Source organism: Bufo gargarizans, chromosome 4, assembly GCF_014858855.1.
Source record: "Bufo gargarizans isolate SCDJY-AF-19 chromosome 4, ASM1485885v1, whole genome shotgun sequence".
In the NCBI taxonomy this organism is placed as follows: Eukaryota; Metazoa; Chordata; class Amphibia; order Anura; family Bufonidae; genus Bufo; species Bufo gargarizans.
This window is the reverse complement of record NC_058083.1, coordinates 508,357,556-508,377,139: the sequence shown is the minus strand read 5'-3', so window position 1 is coordinate 508,377,139 and position 19,584 is coordinate 508,357,556. Positions and strand designations below refer to the sequence as shown.

General features: G+C 44.4%; 1 protein-coding gene across 1 annotated transcript in view; it reads left to right on the top strand.

The window, feature by feature from the left end:
* Positions 1-19,584, top strand: part of USH2A (usherin) — a 426,892-nt gene that overhangs the window by 162,997 nt on the left and 244,311 nt on the right. Inside the window, exons 14-15 of the mRNA XM_044291289.1 lie at positions 3,960-4,158; positions 19,250-19,418. Coding sequence (XP_044147224.1) covers positions 3,960-4,158; positions 19,250-19,418 — 368 coding nt within the window. The remainder of the gene's footprint in view (positions 1-3,959; positions 4,159-19,249; positions 19,419-19,584) is intronic.

Here is a 19,584-nt window from a genome sequence, read left to right as displayed (position 1 = left end):
GGATCCGATCCATGGATACGTAAAAAATCATGCGGATGTCTGAATGGAGCCTTACAGGGGGGGGTGATCAGTGACAGGGGGGTGATCACCCTGATCACCCCCTGTAAGGCTCCAATCAGAAGTCCGCATGTGTTGTGCGGATCCGATCCATGGATCCGTAAAAATTATACGGACGTCTGAATGGAGCCTTACAGGGGGGTGATCAATGACAGGGGGGTGATCAGGGAGTCTATATGGGTGATGACCCCCCTGTCATTGATCACCCCTCTGTCATTGATCACCCCCCCCTGGTAAGGCTCCATTCAGACATTTTTTTTGGCACAAGTTAGCGGAAATTTTTTGTTTGTTTTTGTTTTTGTTTTTTCTTACAAAGTCTCATATTCTACTAACTTGTGTCAAAAAATAAAATCTCCCATGAACTCGCCATACCCCTCACGGAATCCAAATGCGTAAACATTTTTAGACATTTATATTCCAGACTTCTTCTCACGCTTTAGGGCCCCTAAAAAGCCAGGGCAGTATAAATACCCCACATGTGACCCCATTTCGGAAAGAAGACACCCCAAGGTATTCCGTGAGGGGCATATTGAGTCCATGAAAGATTGAAATTTTTGTCCTAAGTTAGCGGAAAGTGAGACTTTGTGAGAAAAAAAACAAAAAAATATAAAAATCAATATCCGCTAACTTATGCAAAAAAACTAAAAATTCTAGGAACTCGCCATGCCCCTCATTGAATACCTTGGGGTGTCTTCTTTCCAAAGTGGGGTCACATGTGGGGTATTTATACTGCCCTGGCTTTTTAGGGGCCCGAAAGTGTGAGAAGAAGTCTGGGATCCAAATGTCTAAAAATGCACTCCTAAAAAGAATTTGGGCCCCTTTGCGCATCTAGGCTGCAAAAAAGTGTCACACATGTGGTATCGCCGTACTCAGGAGAAGTTGGGGAATGTGTTTTGGGGTGTCATTTTACATATACCCATGCTGGGTGAGAAAAATATCTTGGTCAAATGCCAACTTTGTATAAAAAAAAAAAAATGGGAAAAGTTGTCTTTTGCCAAGATATTTCTCTCACCCAGCATGGGTATATGTAAAATGACCCCCCAAAACACATTGCCCAACTTCTCCTGAGTACGGCGATACCACATGTGTGACACTTTTTTGCAGCCAAGGTGATCAAAGGGGCACATATTCCAAAGTGCACCTTTCGGATTTCGCAGGCCATTTTTTACACATTTTAATTGCAAAGTTCTTCTCACACATTTGGGCCCCTAAATTGCCAGGGCAGTATAACTATGCCACAAGTGACCCCATTTTGGAAAGAAGACACCCCAAGGTATTCCGTGAGGGGCACGGCGAGTTCCTAGAATTTTTTATTTTTTGTCACAAGTTAGCGGAAAATGATGATTTTTCTTTTTTTTTCTTTTTTCCTTACAAAGTCTCATGTTCCACTAACTTGCGACAAAAAATAAAAAATTCTAGGAACTCGCCATGCCCCTCACGGAATACCTTGGGGTGTCTTCTTTCCAAAATGGGGTCACTTGTGGGGTAGTTATACTGCCCTGGCAATTTAGGGGCCCAAATGTGTGAGAAGAACTTTGCAATCAAAATGTGTAAAAAAATGCCCTGCAAAATCCGAAAGGTGCACTTTGGAATATGTGCCCCTTTGCCCACCTTGGCAGCAAAAAAGTGTGACACATCTGGTATCGCCGTACTCAGGAGAAGTTGGGGAATGTGTTTTGGGGTGTCATTTTACATATACCCATGCTGGGTGAGAAAAATATCTTGGTCAAATGCCAACTTTGTATAAAAAAATGGGAAAAGTTGTCTTTTGCCAAGATATTTCTCTCACCCAGCATGGGTATATGTAAAATGACACCCCAAAACACATTCCCCAACTTCTCCTGAGTACGGCGATACCAGATGTGTCACACTTTTTTGCTGCCAAGGTGGGCAAAGGGGCACATATTCCAAAGTGCACCTTTTGGATTTCACCGGTCATTTTTTACACATTTTGATTGCAAAGTTCTTCTCACACATTTGGGCCCCTAAATTGCCAGGGCAGTATAACTACCCCACAAGTGACCCCATTTTGGAAAGAAGACACCCCAAGGTATTCTGTGAGGGGCATGGTGAGTTCCTAGAATTTTTTTTTTTTTGTCGCAAGTTAGTGGAATATGAGACTTTGTAAGAAAAAATAAAAAAAATAAAAATCATCATTTTCCGCTAACTTGTGACAAAAAATAAAAAGTTCTATGAACTCACTATGCCCATCAGCGAATACCTTAGGGTGTCTACTTTCCGAAATGGGGTCATTTGTGGGGGTTTTCTACTGTTTGGGCATTGTAGAACCTCAGGAATCATGACAGGTGCTCAGAAAGTCAGAGCTGCTTCAAAAAGCGGAAATTCACATTTTTGTACCATAGTTTGTAAATGCTATAACTTTTACCCAAACCATTTTTTTTTTTTGGCCAAACATTTTTTTTTTATCAAAGACATGTAGAACAATAAATTTGGCGAAAAATTTATATATGGATGTCTTTTTTTTGCAAAATTTTACAGCTGAAAGTGAAAAATGTCATTTTTTTGCAAAAAAAATAGTTACATTTTGATTAATAACAAAAAAGTAAAAATGCCAGCAGCAATGAAATACCACCAAATGAAAGCTCCATTAGTGAGAAGAAAAGGAGGTAAAATTCATTTGGGTGGTAAGTTGCATGACCGAGCGATAAACGGTGAAAGTAGTGTAGTGCAGAAGTGTAAAAAGTGCTCTGGTCATGAAGGGGGTTTCACCTAGCGGGGCTGAAGTGGTTAAGTAAACAAGTGGGGCTTATTCTCATAAGGCGCAGAGGATTTTGCATCCTGTTCGCATAAGACGCAAAGGATTTTTTTATCCTGTTTGTGACGCCAATTCATGCAGTGAGCCGCAACGCAGGGGAAACACGAATGGTGTAGTAATTGTATGTACTCAGAGTTAGCAGATGCTTAAAGTGTCCCTTTTACACCATATGTGGGACGCTGCACCATCAATATCAAAATCCTGGAGCATCCTTTTAAGGAGACATCATTACCTCAAGAACAGTGACGTCACGTTAATTGGTCACGTGGCCTAGTAGTTGTAATACATGCACCTCCGCTGCAGAATCTCTTTGACAATAAAAGGTGAGTACACCATCTATTGACTGACATGAAAACGTTAATCCAAGGGTGAAACTAAAGTGGTGCAACTGGTGCGATCAAACCTGGGCCCTGGTACATGAGGGACCCACTGGCACCTCTGCCATTTCAGCAGCAATATAAATAGGACATGGTAGTTGAGGTCCCCATTACATATTTTGTATCACTGGCATCTCATCCTTTTCATGAAGAAGATCTGAAGCAGCAGCTGAGGTGTGTATTAGTAGGTTCTGCAGCAGCTGAGGTGTGTATTAGTAGGTTCTGCAGCAGCTGAGGTGTGTATTAGTAGGTTCTGCAGCAGCTGAGGTGTGTATTAGGAGGTTCTGCAGCAGCTGAGGTGTGTATTAGTAGGTTCTGCAGCAGCTGAGGTGTGTATTAGTAGGTTCTGCAGCAGCTGAGGTGTGTATTAGTAGGTTCTGCAGCAGCTGAGGTGTGTATTAGGAGGTTCTGCAGCAGCTGAGGTGTGTATTAGGAGGTTCTGCAGAAGCTAAAGTGTGTATTATGAGGTTCTGCAGTAGCTTGTAGAATTATATTGTATTTCGCTGCAGAGGTCTTACCTGATGGGAAAATATATCTCAGGGGTCAGCAATCTCTGGCAGTCCAGTTGTTGTGAAACTACAACTCCCAGTATGCTCAATTCACTTCTATGGGTGTTTTGAGTACAACCAGGCATGCTTGCATATTAGGCACCTTAGTTTCAAAACAACTGGAGTGCTGGAAGTTTGCTGACCCCAGATCTATACAGTTCTGTTCACTGATTGATAGGTTCCTACTTCCTTACTTCACAGATCAGTGGAGATTCATTGGTCTCCACCAGAAGAACCTAATGGAATTATTCTTGGCTATGACCTGAGAAGACGACACATGCAGCCATGTCGTTCTATGAAGATGGTATCAATGGACGCAAATGGAAATTTTTGCATGTTCATTAAATGCAAGAAAGGAGAAGACATCTGCGGAGAGAAGTGCTACAACCCCCACCAGCAGGTGACACTATGCATACAAGTAACAATTTTTTGCTGTACCTGATTTAAAGGGTAATCCCACCAAATTGATATTACTTTTTCCAGTTTAGTTCATTTGTGCATCCATCTGAAGGGTTAGTCTGATGCTTATTAGTTATTGTATGTTACTGTCCCTTTATTAAAAAAGCAAGGGAAAAAAAACAAGATTGTCACAGCTCCTCCCCTTGCTTAAAGGAGATGTCCAGAATTAGAAAATAAAGGATCTATTCATTTTCTAGAAACATCACATCTGCCCATTGGCTGGGTCTGGTATTGCAGCCAGGGATGTAGCTAAAGGCTCATGGGCCTTGGTGCAAGAGTCTAGCTTGGGCTCCCCTTCCCTCAGTGCTTTGTGGCCAGGGGCACAGGATCACATAGACTTTCTGCTGCCTGCCTGAGGCAAAAATTGAAACTGCACCCGCACCCCAATGCAAAATTATCATCCTAACCCCTTCCCTCCAGCTCTACTGTTAAAGACATACTTGGAAAACATTACTGTGGCAGAAATAACCTAGCCACTGGGTTTTGGAGGGGCCTGTTTGCCAGCCTTTTGCCTCAGGATTATGGCCCATATACTAAAACGTTGTAGGAGAAGGTAGACTGTCCGTACAGCCTAAATCTGTGGAACTGTTTTGGGCAGGAAAGCCATGCTTGCGGTCGGTAAAATGTGACTTCCATGGAATTCGGGAACCCCTGCTCAGATCTGGGTGATTTCTGTATATGTTGTTCGCCCAGATCAGAGCTATCCAGGGATGTATAATTTATGGGGATATGTGGGGCTTTGGGGTGTTTTCTGTGTTTTGGGGAAAAATGTGTGTGAGTGATTAAGTTAGCCCATTGTGTTTGTTAATTGTATGACAGGCAGAACCCATTGTGTTTGTTAATTGTATCACAGGCAGAGGGGGGTTGTGTACAATTGCTTGGAGTGTTTCCATACTGTAAATGCATGTGATTGGCTAATGTAAAAACTGTCTCAGTCTTCCACAAGGCCTACAGGGGAGTGTCCCTTGCTGGAAGACCTGCATAAAAGGCTGACATGTAGCCCCATTAAAGAGTTCCTGTTTTACCCTCAACATAGAGCCTCGTCTTGTGTGTGGGGAAAAGGCTGCATCTACACTGATGAATGCTATATGCTGTATACTCCCCTGGCTATAATCCCTGAGCTCTGTCTGAAGGAAGAGAGGTTCACCCACTGGAACCTGGAAGCCTTGTCGTACTGTAGGTCCAGGGTGGGTAGAAGACTGCAAGATCCCAACCAAGCTGCAGCGGTTCGTGGGGCGGGCAGTGCTTAAGTGTCAAGTGAAGTGCTTGGAGCCCTCAGGAAGCACTAGAGGCATCCATCAACGGAGGTACCCAGTCGGTGTGATGGGAGATACGTTACATTGGTGGCAGCAGTGGGATGGCGTCCTAGTGCGAAGAGAAGCAGCTCGGAGACACCGTTCGTGGATTTACAAAATTGAGGGCAACGCTTGTCCCCGTACAGTGCCCCTGTCTACAGCAGTATGGAACCAGTTTGTAACCAAACAGCGTCCCGACACGAGGAGGAGGACCTGATTGATCGGAATACAGTCTGCAAAGGCATCTGGTATAAGGCCCTGGAGGGCATACAGCGTCGGTGGTGTGAGAGACTCCCCAGCGAGGACCAGCGATGGCAGACGTAACTGGCCCTATGGATGCCCCTCCTGGGAGAGCAGCCTATAGAGGAGTGGGTGAAGGAGCTCGACCTCCGGGTGTGGCAAGAGCTGTGGCTGGAGAATGCCTACCAGGCGCTCTGGTTGTATACCACTCGGCATACATCCTGGACGGCCAAGCACGACAACCCGGAGGGGTATGATTACGATGGCCCTGGCCTGTTGTGGGAGGCTTTCACAGAACCAGAGTTAGGAAGCACTACGGAGACCCGATTTTATGACATCTACGACTTCAGGGAGGGTATGTAAGATTGGACTGACCCCAACGAGGTGAGACCAGACTTGGAATATCTAGTGACACTGGAGTGGGGGCTTGAGCAGGACTACCGACATCTGCTTCACGTAATTGAGAATACGCTGCAGGAGAGTTGGGTGGCAGTCCAGACTTAAAGCCCCTACTTTACTACCAGCTACAGAGGTAGGGGACCTGATAGATGGGTTCTGGGGGGAACTCCATTAGGCAGGTGGAGATGGGACCGAGGTCTCTCCACCGGCCCTACAGGGATGCTGGGTGGTCGGCCCAGATCCCCAATGGCAGCCGGAGTTGTAGGGAGAGGAGAGCATCATCTCCCTTTCCCAGCGGCAGTGTACCTTGCAGGGAGAGGAGAGCATCGTCTCCCTTTCCCAGCAGCAGTGTACCTTGCAGGGAAAGGAGAGCATTGTCTCCCTACCCCAATGGCACTGTACCTTGCAGGGAGAGGAGACAACCGGTCTACCCAACCACAGGGGGACAGCACACCTAACTCCGATTGTGCAGATGGGACCGCGGTCTCTGCACCAGACCTTCAGGGATGCTGGACTGCCGGTACAGATCCCCAACCAACCCCGCAGGAATGCCAGGAGGAGGAGGTAAGCGATCCCTTCTCTCGACAGCATATCTGCAACCAGGTCCTGGGGGTAGAATTCCCTAACCACATCCCAGCAGAAGAGCTGACATCTGGGCAGAGCGCAGTCTGCCTCTGCCCTCCCCTATCCTCTTGTCCAGAGCCTCACTCCCCACATGCTACCCCAGCAGAAGCGCTGGCATCTGGGCAGAGGGCTTCTGGCAACCTTGGTGGACTCACTGGACAGAGACAGGCTTCCAAATTCAACAGGTCCAGTATTTGGTTGTGGGTGGGCTGCCAGACTAACTCAGGTATCGACCGGCGTGAGTTCAGGTACCTGGTTAGTCTTCCCTGGAAGGGGAAGATGTGTGACGGAAATAACCTCGCCACTGGGTTTTGGAGAGGCCTGTTTGCCAGCCTTTTGTCTCAGGATTTTGGCCCATATACTAAAACTTTGAAGGAGAAAGTAGACCGGCCGCACAGCCTAAATCTGTGGAACTGTTTTGGGCAGGAAAGCCTTGCTTGCGGTCGGTCAAATGTGACTTTCATAAAACCCCTGCTCGGATCTGGGTGATTTCTGGATATGTTGTTCGCCCAGATCAGAACTATGCAGGGATGTATAACTTAGGGGATATGTGGAACTTTGGGATGTTTTCTGTGTTTTGGGGAAATTTGTGTGTTTTCTGCCTGTGAGTGATTAAGTTAGCCCATTGTGTTTAGTAGTTGTTTCACAGGCAGAGCTCATTGTGTTTGTTAATTGTATCACAGGCAGAGGGGGGGTTGTGTAATATTGCTGGGAGTGTTTCCATACTGTAAATGCATGTGAATGGCTAATGTAAAAACTGTCTCAGTCTTCCACAAGCTCCCCAGGGGAGTGTCCCTTGCTGGAAGACCTGCATAAAAGGCTCCAATAAAAAGAGTTCCTGTTTTACCCTCAACATAGAGCCTCGTCTTGTGTGTGGGAAAAAGGCTGCATCTACACTGGGGAATGCTATATGCTGTATACTCCCCTGGCTATAATCCCTAAGCTCTTTTAAGAGCTTGTTCCTGCATCGCTCTCTGAAGGAAGAGAGGTTCACCCATTGGAACCTGGAAGCCTTTTCGTAGGTCCAGGGTGGGTAGAAGACGGTGAGATCCTAACCAAGCTGCGGCGGTTAGTGGGGTTGGCAGTGCTCACAGTGTCAAGTGGAGTGTTTGGAGCCCTCAGGAAGCACTAGGAGCATCCATCAACAGAGGTACCCTGTCGGGGTGCCAGGAGATCCATTACAATTACATACATCGCTACAAAAAATACAGGATAATACAGCCCCACATACCTCTGACATCCAGTGATGTCCCTCTGATGTAGATGTGCTCCTTCCTCATCTTCTCCATTCAGACCATACCATCATGATGATTTATTTCAGCCATCCCTTCTCTTTGCAGAGTTTGACAAACCGACATCTTAGTTTTCTACTTTTCTACTTTTCCATCACCCTCCCACTTTCTCAACATCCAATTCTGCCACCCCCTGTGCTCCCTAATACTATACTGCAGAAACAGTAACCCTAAAAAATGACTGCAGCCAGCAATCAGCATCCCTAACACTAATAGTGCCATAAACATATTATATGTGTGCCAGTACAAAAAAATACCCCCTTACATACCCCCTAACTTTTTATATCAGACCCCCATATCACACATTAAATCAGAACCCCATATCACACCTCAAATCAGAAGCCCATATCACACTTTAAATCAGACCCCCATATAAGACCTCAAATCAGACCCCTATATCAGACCTCAAATCAGACCCCCCCATCATACCTCAAATCAGAACCTCACCTCACACTTTAAATCATAACCACATATCAGACCCCCATATGTGACTTCAGATCAGACCCCCTTATCAGACCTCAAACCAGAAGCCAATATCAGATCCTCACATTGAACCCCCATATCAAACCGCAGATAAGACCCCCATGAGACCTCCATGTTAGACCCCCATATCAGACCCCCTTTAGATCTCCATGTCAGACCCCATATCAGATGTCAGATCAGTCCCCCTTTAGACCTCCATGTTAGACCCCCATCAGACCTCAGAACAGAGCCAAAATAAATAAATTCACTTACCTCTCCTGCTTCACTGCTACTCTGCTCATTATGGCGGTCTCTCCTGCACTCAGCTCTCCTTGGTCTTCTCTGGGCCTGCGCTGCGGTAACACCAATCCCCCACACGGTGATTGGGGTTGCCGTTTGTTCTGTTTGTCACCATAGGAATCTAATGATTACTTATTATAGTCATCTATGGTAACTTAAAAAAAAAAGCTATAAAAAAGCTATAAATATAAAAAATAAAAATAATTTCCTGTAATAAAAAAATAAAAAAAAAGATAATAAAAAAAAATCATAGGCAAAGCCATATCCCAAAAGGCCCATACTTTTAGAATATAAAAGTTTATATCCCATATGGTGAATACTGTAATGTAAAAAAAATAAAAAATGGCCGATTTCACGTGCCTCAAAAAATGTTATAAAAATTTATCAAAAAGTCATACACGTTCTAAAATAATATCAATAAAAACTAAAGATCACCCTGTAAAAAATTAGCACCCATACAGCTTCATAGACGTAACTATACAAAAGTTATGTGGGTCGGAAAATGGTGATGCTACTTTTTTTTTGTCAGTTTTTAAAACACAAGAAAAATTCTAGAAATGTGGTATTGCTGTTATCTTACTGACCCGGGAAATTAAGTTAACAGGTCATTTTTACCACACCACAGAACAGTGTAAAAACAAAACCTATAAAATTGTGAAATAATTGCATTTTTTTACAATTCCACCCCATTTGAAAAAAATATTCAGCTTCCGAAAACATTGTATGCAATGTAAAATGGTGCCATCAGAAAGTATAACTTATCCTGCAAAAAAAAAAAAAATCATATAATTATGGATCCAGGAAGGCAACAGGGAAAAAACATAAAACCCTTCAGGGCTAAAAGGGTTAAAAGGGCTCTCAGGAACCTCTTTTGATATTTTTAGGCATGCATGTATGACATGATCGTAGACGGCATCATGTCAAACTTCTAGTCCAACAGGGACCAGAAGCAGAGGATAAAGGAGCCCAGAACTAGACTTGGAGCCCCAGTGAAAGGTATATTTTATTAAATCTCTTCAACCTGCATAATATTATCAAAAGGGTTCCCAGTCTCAGAGAACCCCTTTAAACAAAGGCTGTGTCAAGGTGAAGGTGCACACACACAGCTGTAATTGTGACTGACATTCTCTTCATAGATCAAGGAAGGAAAGAAAACCTTTGAAAAACATATCTTCTGAGGATTTGGGGATTTCTTCTTGTTTTTGTTAACATACATACGGGGGCGCCACAGAGCGCCGGCATAGAGAAGCCCATATATAAATAGATATACATAAACATACACATAGATAAGTTTTCGAGATGGTAAAGATACCAGAAGACATATGAGCTCTTCCAATTCTTATGGGTGGGCAGGGGCCTTTGCATATCCTTACAGGTTGTATTGGACAGGTATGTCACGGATCAGCGGATATGAACCCCCTGTGCCACTGACTGGCTATACTCTGAAGAGACATGTCTAAGCAACTACCTGGTTTTCACTACAGCCTCAGATGATGAGGACAGACTTGAGCCGTTAGGGTAGTTGCCAGGAGCTACTACAGAGCAGTCCCCGAGTCAGAGGCAGCTGATCCGGGTGGACCAGGAGATACCTGGGTAGGTACCAGCAGTACAGTGTAGTCAGGCAGGCATTGTTGTTACCAGGAGCAGCAGTGCAGGATCAAGGATGAAGCAGAGGCGTAGTCAAACAGGCAAAAGGACAGGGCATGCGGCACAGGTACAGGTCAGGCAATCCGGGTCAGCAACGGATGAGTGAATGCAAGCAGGCAGGGAACAGACGAGAAGCAGAGTCCAGAAACGAAGCATAAATCAGGAACACACTTGAGTATCAGGAACTTAGCAAACACAAGGACTTTGACACTGAGGCATCTGGGAAGGGGGCTGAGCCACCTTAATACTTTCCGGAGAGCCTGGGTTGGTCAGTGAGGTCACATGACCCAACCCCTGCCCCCCAGGGCAGTGAAACCAGACACCAGCAATCAAGCATGCTGTGGCCAGGGCTAAATGGAACCCATGGAGCGGAATCCTCAGCACCATAGCACGTACAGGACTGCAGCGGTGGACAGAAGAATCATCGCTGAGCATGGCGCCTAGGTACACGGTGGTAAGCGGGGGAACAGCGGCGTACTGCAGCCGCTGTTACAAAGTGTTTACTCAGAACTGAGACAACTAACATGAAAGTTACAGACTGTCTCACAGAGGAAACAGGCTCAAAGGCTATGTACACCTTCGCAGGCAAATTATTATAATTTTTTTGCATTTAACTCCTTTTGGGCTAAAAAATAATTTTTTCATTTGGTCTTTATTAAAAATATTGAGGCCTTCTGTCACAAAGAGTTAATGTGAATAGTACTTTTTACTTTCACTTTGTGCCCATCATCTAATAAACCTTATCTCTATTGTATTAAGAAGTCATAAACACTTATTTAAAGGCTATGCACACCTTCAGAGACAATTTTTGTTTATGATTGCATTTTTATCATTTTTGGGTTAAAATCATATTTTTTATTGTTCTTTTTTAAAAATATTCAGCCGTTCAGTCACAAAGGGTTAACAGTTTTTCTAGCTGTGTGACTGGTACTTTCACTTTGTGCCAGTCGGTCATCTAATAAACCTTATCTCTAAATTACTAAGAGGTCATAAACCCTTATTTAACCCACATTCTTATCAGTAAGATATGGACTGAGATATAATGAGTGTTTATAATGTCAGAGAGCAGAGATAAGGACCCCGTCTGCTCCCCAAATGACGGAAAAGACAGAAAATCCACAGGCTGCTACTACACCATCTCCACTACGTACACAAAAAAGATTCCATATTTTCAATAAAGACTAATTGAAAAAAGGATTTTTAGCTCAAAATAAGTACAATGCAATAATAAATAAATGGCCTGCAAAGGTGTACATAGCCTTTAAGCCACATTCTTCTCAGTAAGATAAGAACTGAGCTACAATGAGTGTTTATAATGTCAGAGAGCAGAGATAAGGAGCCTGTCAGATTAGCAGGGCTGACAGAGCAGAGAGGAAATTCAAATCCCTCTATTACAGAATCTCAGCCCTGTACAGAAAATAGGGCTCCATTGTCACGGATTAGAGTGGGGGTAACTCTAATCCGTGTGATGTTACTGTACGTGGAAGCTGTTAGGCCAGAAACAACAGAATTAGGGAGCAGGTCACCTCCTAGCGCATCCCTAATCTGACCCTGACTCCTAGCTGCATGAGCCGACCTTGATGGTAGGAGGGCTCATGCTCCGGAACCTCGGATCACTACTAACCCTCCGCAGATCCCTGAGCTAGGAGCTGGGTAGACAACCTGTTCCTCCTGGACGCAGAGAAACAGGAGTCTAAAGTGGCCAAGCTGCAAGGGGATAGGAACATAAACAGTCTATGGATATGGCAGGAGGGTGAAAAGCACTTCCACACCTACCTGCCACAGATACACTGACTGGATCCCGTGCACACAAGCTGATGTCCACACTTAAACATAAAAGGACACAGCACACACACATAAAAACACAGGAAGCCAGATCCATAGCCGCAGAAATCATAAACACCACATAACATAAAATGACATCACGTAAAACTTATGACCACAAGGGTGGCCCTCACTGGCATATGGTAAAAGAAACCAGGAGGATGACTCCAGCAAAATGCCTGGAGTACCCCTCAGACCTCTGCTCTCAACTGAGGCTAAATAGCCCATGTAGCCACACCCACACACAGACACACCCAGTGTTCACACAAAGAGGGAGTTAACCCTTCCTACACCAGGCAAGAGATGGAAGCCACTTAAAGGGGAAAGTGCACACATAACTAAAACCTTGTGCACACCAGACATACAAAAGACACACCTAACAAAGACAGGTTGCCAGGTGCAACCGCATGCACATTGCAGCAAGCTGCCTAGCACCAGCTCAGGCTGCTATACTGCGAGATACAAAATAACAACTTGTTGCCCGCGGCAACCACAAGTGAGGCAAGATACTAACGGCCCTCACCTGTGGTTAAACAACCAAACCAAACCCCAGGCAACAGCATGCGGTTCATGCGTCACGACCATGACCATGGTGGTGACATCCATATTTCCAATAAAAAAAAAATGATTTTAGCTCAAAATAAGTACAATGCAACATTTAAAAGAATTGCCCCCAAAGGTGTACATAGGCCTTAATGGTTACACACTTCTTTACACAGGCACAAAACATGGTTGTTACTTTTCCAGGTGCTGGCACTAAACTTGTTGGTTACGCTTCCTGGCAGAGGCACAATGCTTGGCAGTTACAGTAAAAGGTTAACAGTCTCTTATAACTGTCTCTCTCGACTGTACGCGCATCAGGTGATATTCCACCTAGACGTGCTTGCCCTGTCTCATGCCTCACACACGTTGGAGCACGGTATCAGTCCATATTATCAGTCACAGTCTCAGTGCGGTTTACTTCACCACACACACTGTTTAGGCCCAATGCGCTCCCTCATGTGACTTGACCCAGTCAGTGCATGGTACCATGGCCATAAAGGGGTTCTCCAAAATTTAACAATTGATAACCTATTTTTAGTATAGGTCATTAAAGCAGTTATCCCATGATGAATGTAAAAAAATGAAAATGAGACATCATATAATACATGACAATCTCTTTCTAACAAAGCTAGTACCTCACATGGATCCAGAGATCTCCCAATTCATGGCTCCAATTGCTCTGCTAGATTAATTTCAAGCTGTCAGCTCAGGGGGCGTGTCCTTTCTGCTGCAGCTCAGGGGTCATGAAACTCTCTCCCTATTATAGCTCAGGAGTCAAGTTAAAGGGAAGCTGTCACCGGGATTTTTGTGTGTAGAGCTGAGGACATGGGTTGCTAGATGGCCGCTAGCAAATCCGCAATACCCAGTCCCCATAGCTCTGTGTGCTTTTGTTGTGTAAAAAAAACGATTTGATACATATGCAAATTAACCTGCGATGAGTCCTGTCCCTGACTCATCTCACGTACAGGACTTATCTCAGGTTAATTTGCATATGTTTCAAATCGTTTTTTTTTTACACAATAAAAGCACACAGAGCTATGGGGACTGGGTATTGCGGATGTGCTAGCGGCCATCTAGCAACCCATGTCCTCAGCTCTATACACAAAATCCCGGTGACAGGTTCCCTTAAAAGGATGAAAATGAGCCCGAGGAAGAAATAAGAAAAAAGAAACAGCAGGTGGCGCTATACAGATACATTTAATTTAATAACTCAGCAGCTATACTCAATTTCTTATTACATAAAATTACAAAAGCATTCAGATCAAGGTGCTGGTTATAGGTGCTAGAATATAGTTCATGGGAAACCCCTTTATTATCCGATCGGTGGAGGTCTAACAGATGTTTGGGAGTACCTTTCCTGTGCCAGAAATACACAGTTCTGCCCATTCGTGCAGGGGACAGAGCTTGCTATTGCAGTGCTCCCCCCTTTGAGGTGAAAGGGGGCAGCACTGTAGTCATCAGCATAAAAGGATCTCAGACCTTATCCTCTCCAGGTGAAGGCAGCTGTGCCACAGCAATATCCCTAAACATGAGGATGCAGTTCAGGCACCAGTTGGGTGTCACCACTTTAAATTGTAATAAAGGGGTCGCCCATGAGTATAACAAAAGAAAGTAGTAGTAGTTGACATTACAAAAACATGGCTGTTTTGTACAAAAAACGGTGCCATGGGCAGTGTTTGGTACTGCAGCTCAACCCTTGTCCACGTTAAATTTAAAGGGGTATTCCCATCAGAGATAATGGGGGCATATCGCTAGGATATGCCCCCATTGTCTGATAGGTGTGGGTCCCGCTTCTGGTTTCCCGCCACCACTAAACGCCCTCCCTATACAAGTGACCGGGAGCGCACCGCGCTTGTGCGGCCACTGCTCCCATTAATTTCTAAGGGGCCGACGGAAACAGCCCATCCAGCGCTCGGCTATTTTCGGCGGCCCCATAGAAATGAATGGAGAGCGGGTGCGCATGCGCAGTGTGCCCTCCACCAACTTTCCCCGCTCCACTCTTGGTGTAGGTGCGGATCCCACAGAAGGGACCCGCTCCTATCAGACAATGGGTGCATATCCTAGTGATATGCCCTTATTGTCTATGATGGGACAACCCCTTTAACTGCATTCACTTGAGTTAGACAGACCTGCAGTACCAAACACAGCCTATGGAAAAGAGCAGCGCTGTTTCTGGAAGAAAGCAGCCATATTGTTTTTACAGTAAAATCCATAGACAAGTTGATTAAACTTTCCTGTTAATTCACCCGATTCTCCCTTACTGAAAATCAATTTCATTTCCGTCACAAGCAGGCACTTGTTTGCTCGACAAGTCGCCATGAAAAGACCTTCTATAATTTGTTAGGAGAATAAAAAAAAAAAATTATTGCATTTTACAGATTAATTCTCCTATTAACCACTGTTTAAGCTCCGGATCAATACGCGGAACCGCACGGCGGGAGATTCCAAATGGCTTTTATTGACAAATTGCGCTGGATTCTCTCAGCCGACGAGCCGTAATGAAATAATGTAGCAATTTGTCAATGGCAACACAGCGGTTCTCCAACGATTAGCAAATTCACAAAATATGCCCCCGTATAGTAGACAGTAATTAAAATCTGATTGGGGGAGCGAATTATAAATTATTCTGAAGTGTCCACGTTTGGCCTTCGGTAAAATGCGGCCAATGTCATCGTGTGGTCATCGCTTCTATGATTTCCGTATTATGTTATTCCTTTGCGGTTCTAAACATCATTATGATTTGACTAATGGGGGTAAAATGATCATTATTTTTTTTTTTTACATAAAAAGTCCCAGTTCCTCGCCCTTTATCCTCTATTATAGCAATAATTGAGCCTCCTTTTATGGCCGGACGTCGCCGCTAGTCAACAAGCGTTCGATGGGTTTATTATGTCTATATGATGATTAACTGGACGCGTTTGGACCTAATCACAAAAGCGTTTACATTGGGAGGCAACCCTCGCAACGCAGCCAGTGTAGTCGTATCGTATAATTTAGTGCCAGATGGACATAATGATGGGATGAAGAGGATATAACATTAGCGTTGCCTCGCTGCCAGTAAAGCCGGCTCGTCTGATTCCCACCAATATAGCTGTTTGCTCTGAATAACTAATTTAATAAACTGAATTTCTCAAGTCAGCGTCAACCCTTATAATTCAATTTGAATACATCAGCCGCGGCTCTTTTTGTTTTATTTTTTTTTTTGTTTTTGTTTTGCCTTTTTTTTTTTTTTGCTTTCTTGGCTTACTCTGTTTCTGTACCTTTCACATTGAAAATGGATGATGCGAGGATTCTGCGGAGAGGGGAGATGTATATACTGCAATGTCTGCTGTTTTATTCGGGCTGGATTTTATTTATTTATAAAATCCCTTCCAATTGCTGACAGTAAATGACAGGTAGGTATTGGATGCACGGGCATTGTGCCCGCTGATCCTGCCGGCGAAAATGCGTCAAAACAAGGGTTTCTTAGTTTTACTTTTTTGTGTTGAGAAAGGATTCGGTCCCGTAAGTCTTACACAAGAAAATAAAAAAACCTAATAATTTATACTAAGTGTTGGGGGCGTAACAAGTAACCATTAGAGATGTGTGAATTGGTTCTAAACTAATCAAATTCAACCAGAAATTTCCCAAAATTCGGGTGGAAACTGGATCTTAGATTTGATTTGGGTGGATTTCTCAAAAAGGCATCAACCAATTTTCCAATCGGAAAACAGGAAGAAGAAGATGAAGATCCATCACCCTGGCAGGTGTTGGTGTTTACATACTGGCAGGCATTTACCACATTTTTGGACTATTTAAAATAAAAAAAAAACATAAATTTAAAGGAGTTTTCCTAGATTTTACTACTGATGACCTATCCTCTGTATCAGACTGGTGGGGGTCTGACACCTGGGATCAGCTGTTCGAGAAGGCACCGGCGCTCGCAGTAGCACCGCTGCCTTCTCGCAGCTTTCCCTAGGTCACATGGCTGAAGCGCAGCTCAGCCCCACTGAAGTGAATGGGGCTGAGCTGCAATACCAAGCACAGCCACTATATAATGTACCGCGCTGTGCTTGGTGAGTATAGGGCAAGACCATGGTGCTCACAGGAGCACCGGCACATTCACAAAACGGGTGTCAGACCTCCTCTAATCAGATACTGATGACCTATCTAGACCGGAGCAGACGGTCTCTCCACGAGCAAGTGGATGAGGTGAGTATTTTTTTCACCCCTGAAAGGCTAAATGTAAGTCACAGATGCCACGATCAGCATTGAATAGGACATCTGAGGGGTTAAATGGCGGGGGTGCTACGTGCTTGTCATTGCTCCCTCTCCATACAACGGAAAGCGATTTGTGACAAAGTCATTCATAACAAATGACATTTCTTGTCAAAGTTCGGCAAAGCAGCCAAATCGACTTTTTCAAAACTTTGCTCATCTCTTCTAGTAACCATTGGACCCCACAGAAAAAGTTGAAATCGGACCCCAATATACAGTAAGGAGTATTAGAGACAAGCAAAGTTTTGAAAAATTCCATTCGGCAGCTTCGCCAAAGTTGGAGAAGAAATTCCACTTGTCACAAATGGCTATAAATCAGGTATACCCAGGCCACTCTGCATAAAAGCAGTGTTTTCAAATCTGGTGACATCCGTCCTCCATTAAAGTGTAGGTTACATAAAAGAAGAGGCAGACGGATCCGTCAGAGGGAAGGCTGAAAACCAGTGAAACGCTAGTGTTAACCCCAAGGGTGCACCGCAAATGAGGCAAGGTGAGGCGATTTCCTTAGGCAGCACCAGGTAGGGGCAAGAGGGGGCAGCGGAAGGGAGGTGGGCAATGAGCGCTTTCATTGTGGAAACGCTCATCTCTACATATTCAACTGCATCGCTGTACTCAGGACAACAATACAGTTGAATGCCGCAACGGGACACGGGAGCGATGTTTCCTCTAATAGGCTTTAGTCCTTGTTCCTGTAGCCTATCAGAGGCCGGTGTCATCATCATCGTCCTGCCTGAGCCGGGCTGCATAGAGCTTTGGGCACGGACTACTGCTGAGTAGCAGATGGTGTACCCCTCCAGCATTTGGCTCCAGATCTCCCACTGCTTCCACCCTTGCTTTCTCACAGGCAGGCTGCCACCCTTGCCCCCTGACGATGACGATTCCCCGTCTTCACTCGGCTCCCACGTGCGATCGGCTACATCATCTACATATGTTTGCAAGTCACTTGTGTCACCCTCACCTGTCTCTTGAGCGCGTCCCTAACCTCTCAAAACATGTGCTCCCACCTGACTGTCATCATCGGTAGTTGCACGCCTAATGGAGTTGGCAGCGGACCTCTCCTCCAAGTCTGTGCTGGCCTGTAGCTACTGACTGTGCTCACAAAGCTCATCATCCCTGTATAGTGGAGCAGAGTCGGCCGCTACCATTACTTGGCTAACAGACAGATCAGCAAAAGCACAGGTCAGGAAATTCAGATTCATTTAGAATCAGAGTTTTCCTAAACTTTGGATCGAATTGCGTTTCGAATGCTTCGCTCAACATTAATGAATATGTTAGCTCAGGGTAAGAAATATTTCCTTAGTCTCTCAGTAACCTACAGATGTGTCCTTACTTACCTTTCATCTTGGCTTTACATGAGAGGTGGGAAATGATCAGCTTAGAAACATGATTCCCCGATACTCAGTCGAGAGTTGTTTATGCTATTTGTCTTTCTACGTCGCCTTCTGGTGGTTGTGATGTGGATTGCAGCCTGTGAAGGTATTTTTTTCTAGTTTTAATGTAGTACATTTTGTATTGTGAGAAGCTGGAGTCCTCCTCAAAATTTGCTGCAGTCCTGGAGATGTACTCAAATTTTGACACATTTTTTTTGTTACATTCCCCTGAAAGGAGCGCTAACTGGATGATTGCTGTGCAAGATCCAAAGACATAGCTTGGAGAATTTGTGAAGGTTTCCTTGGCTTTAACCAAGGCAAATTGACATATTCTGAAAAAAAATCCCGCAGGAATAAACGAGAGATCCTTCAGCTCATTTCTAGGGATGAGCGAAGCAAGCTTGGGATCCAAGATCCGAAGTTGCTTCACTCAAAACCTCGTTTTGATGCTGTACAAGGATCCGTCTTAAGTTTTAAAATGGTTTTTAAATAAAAAAAATCAAATCCTAAAGTTATTCACCGCAGTCATGTGTACCATCAGTGATAACCAATTTGCCTTGCCGGAGCACTTACAGTTTAATGTTGTACAGAGACGGATCTCCGTGCAGTGTTAAAACAAAGTTTGGAGCAAAGCAACTTTGGATCTTGGATCCAAATCTCACTTCCCTCATCCCTACTAATTTCTTTAGATCCGTCCACAGACAAACAGTTGTGTGAACCCAACGTTACCACTGAAACATTCCTATTTTCATTCGACTGACTTATGTTTTCTATGACAGGTGTGTTGCCGTCATGTTTTCTATGACAGAAAGGACGGATATGAGTGCTGTGAAAAGGACTATGTTGCATCCATTGACAATGCATCACGGATATGTTGTGAGGGTCAATTTCATCTAGTAAAGCCCGACCATCAGTGCTGTGGAGGATATTATGTCAAACTTCATACCGGTAATGAAAATGTTCTCATTGTTTTATAAACATGCAAATGCTTAAAGGGATTATTCTGTGATTAATATAAAGAAAAAGTGAAAATCAGACATCATATAGTACCTGATGATCTCTTTCTAACAAAGCTAGAACCAGCCCTGTACCTCACATGGGTCCAGGGATCTCC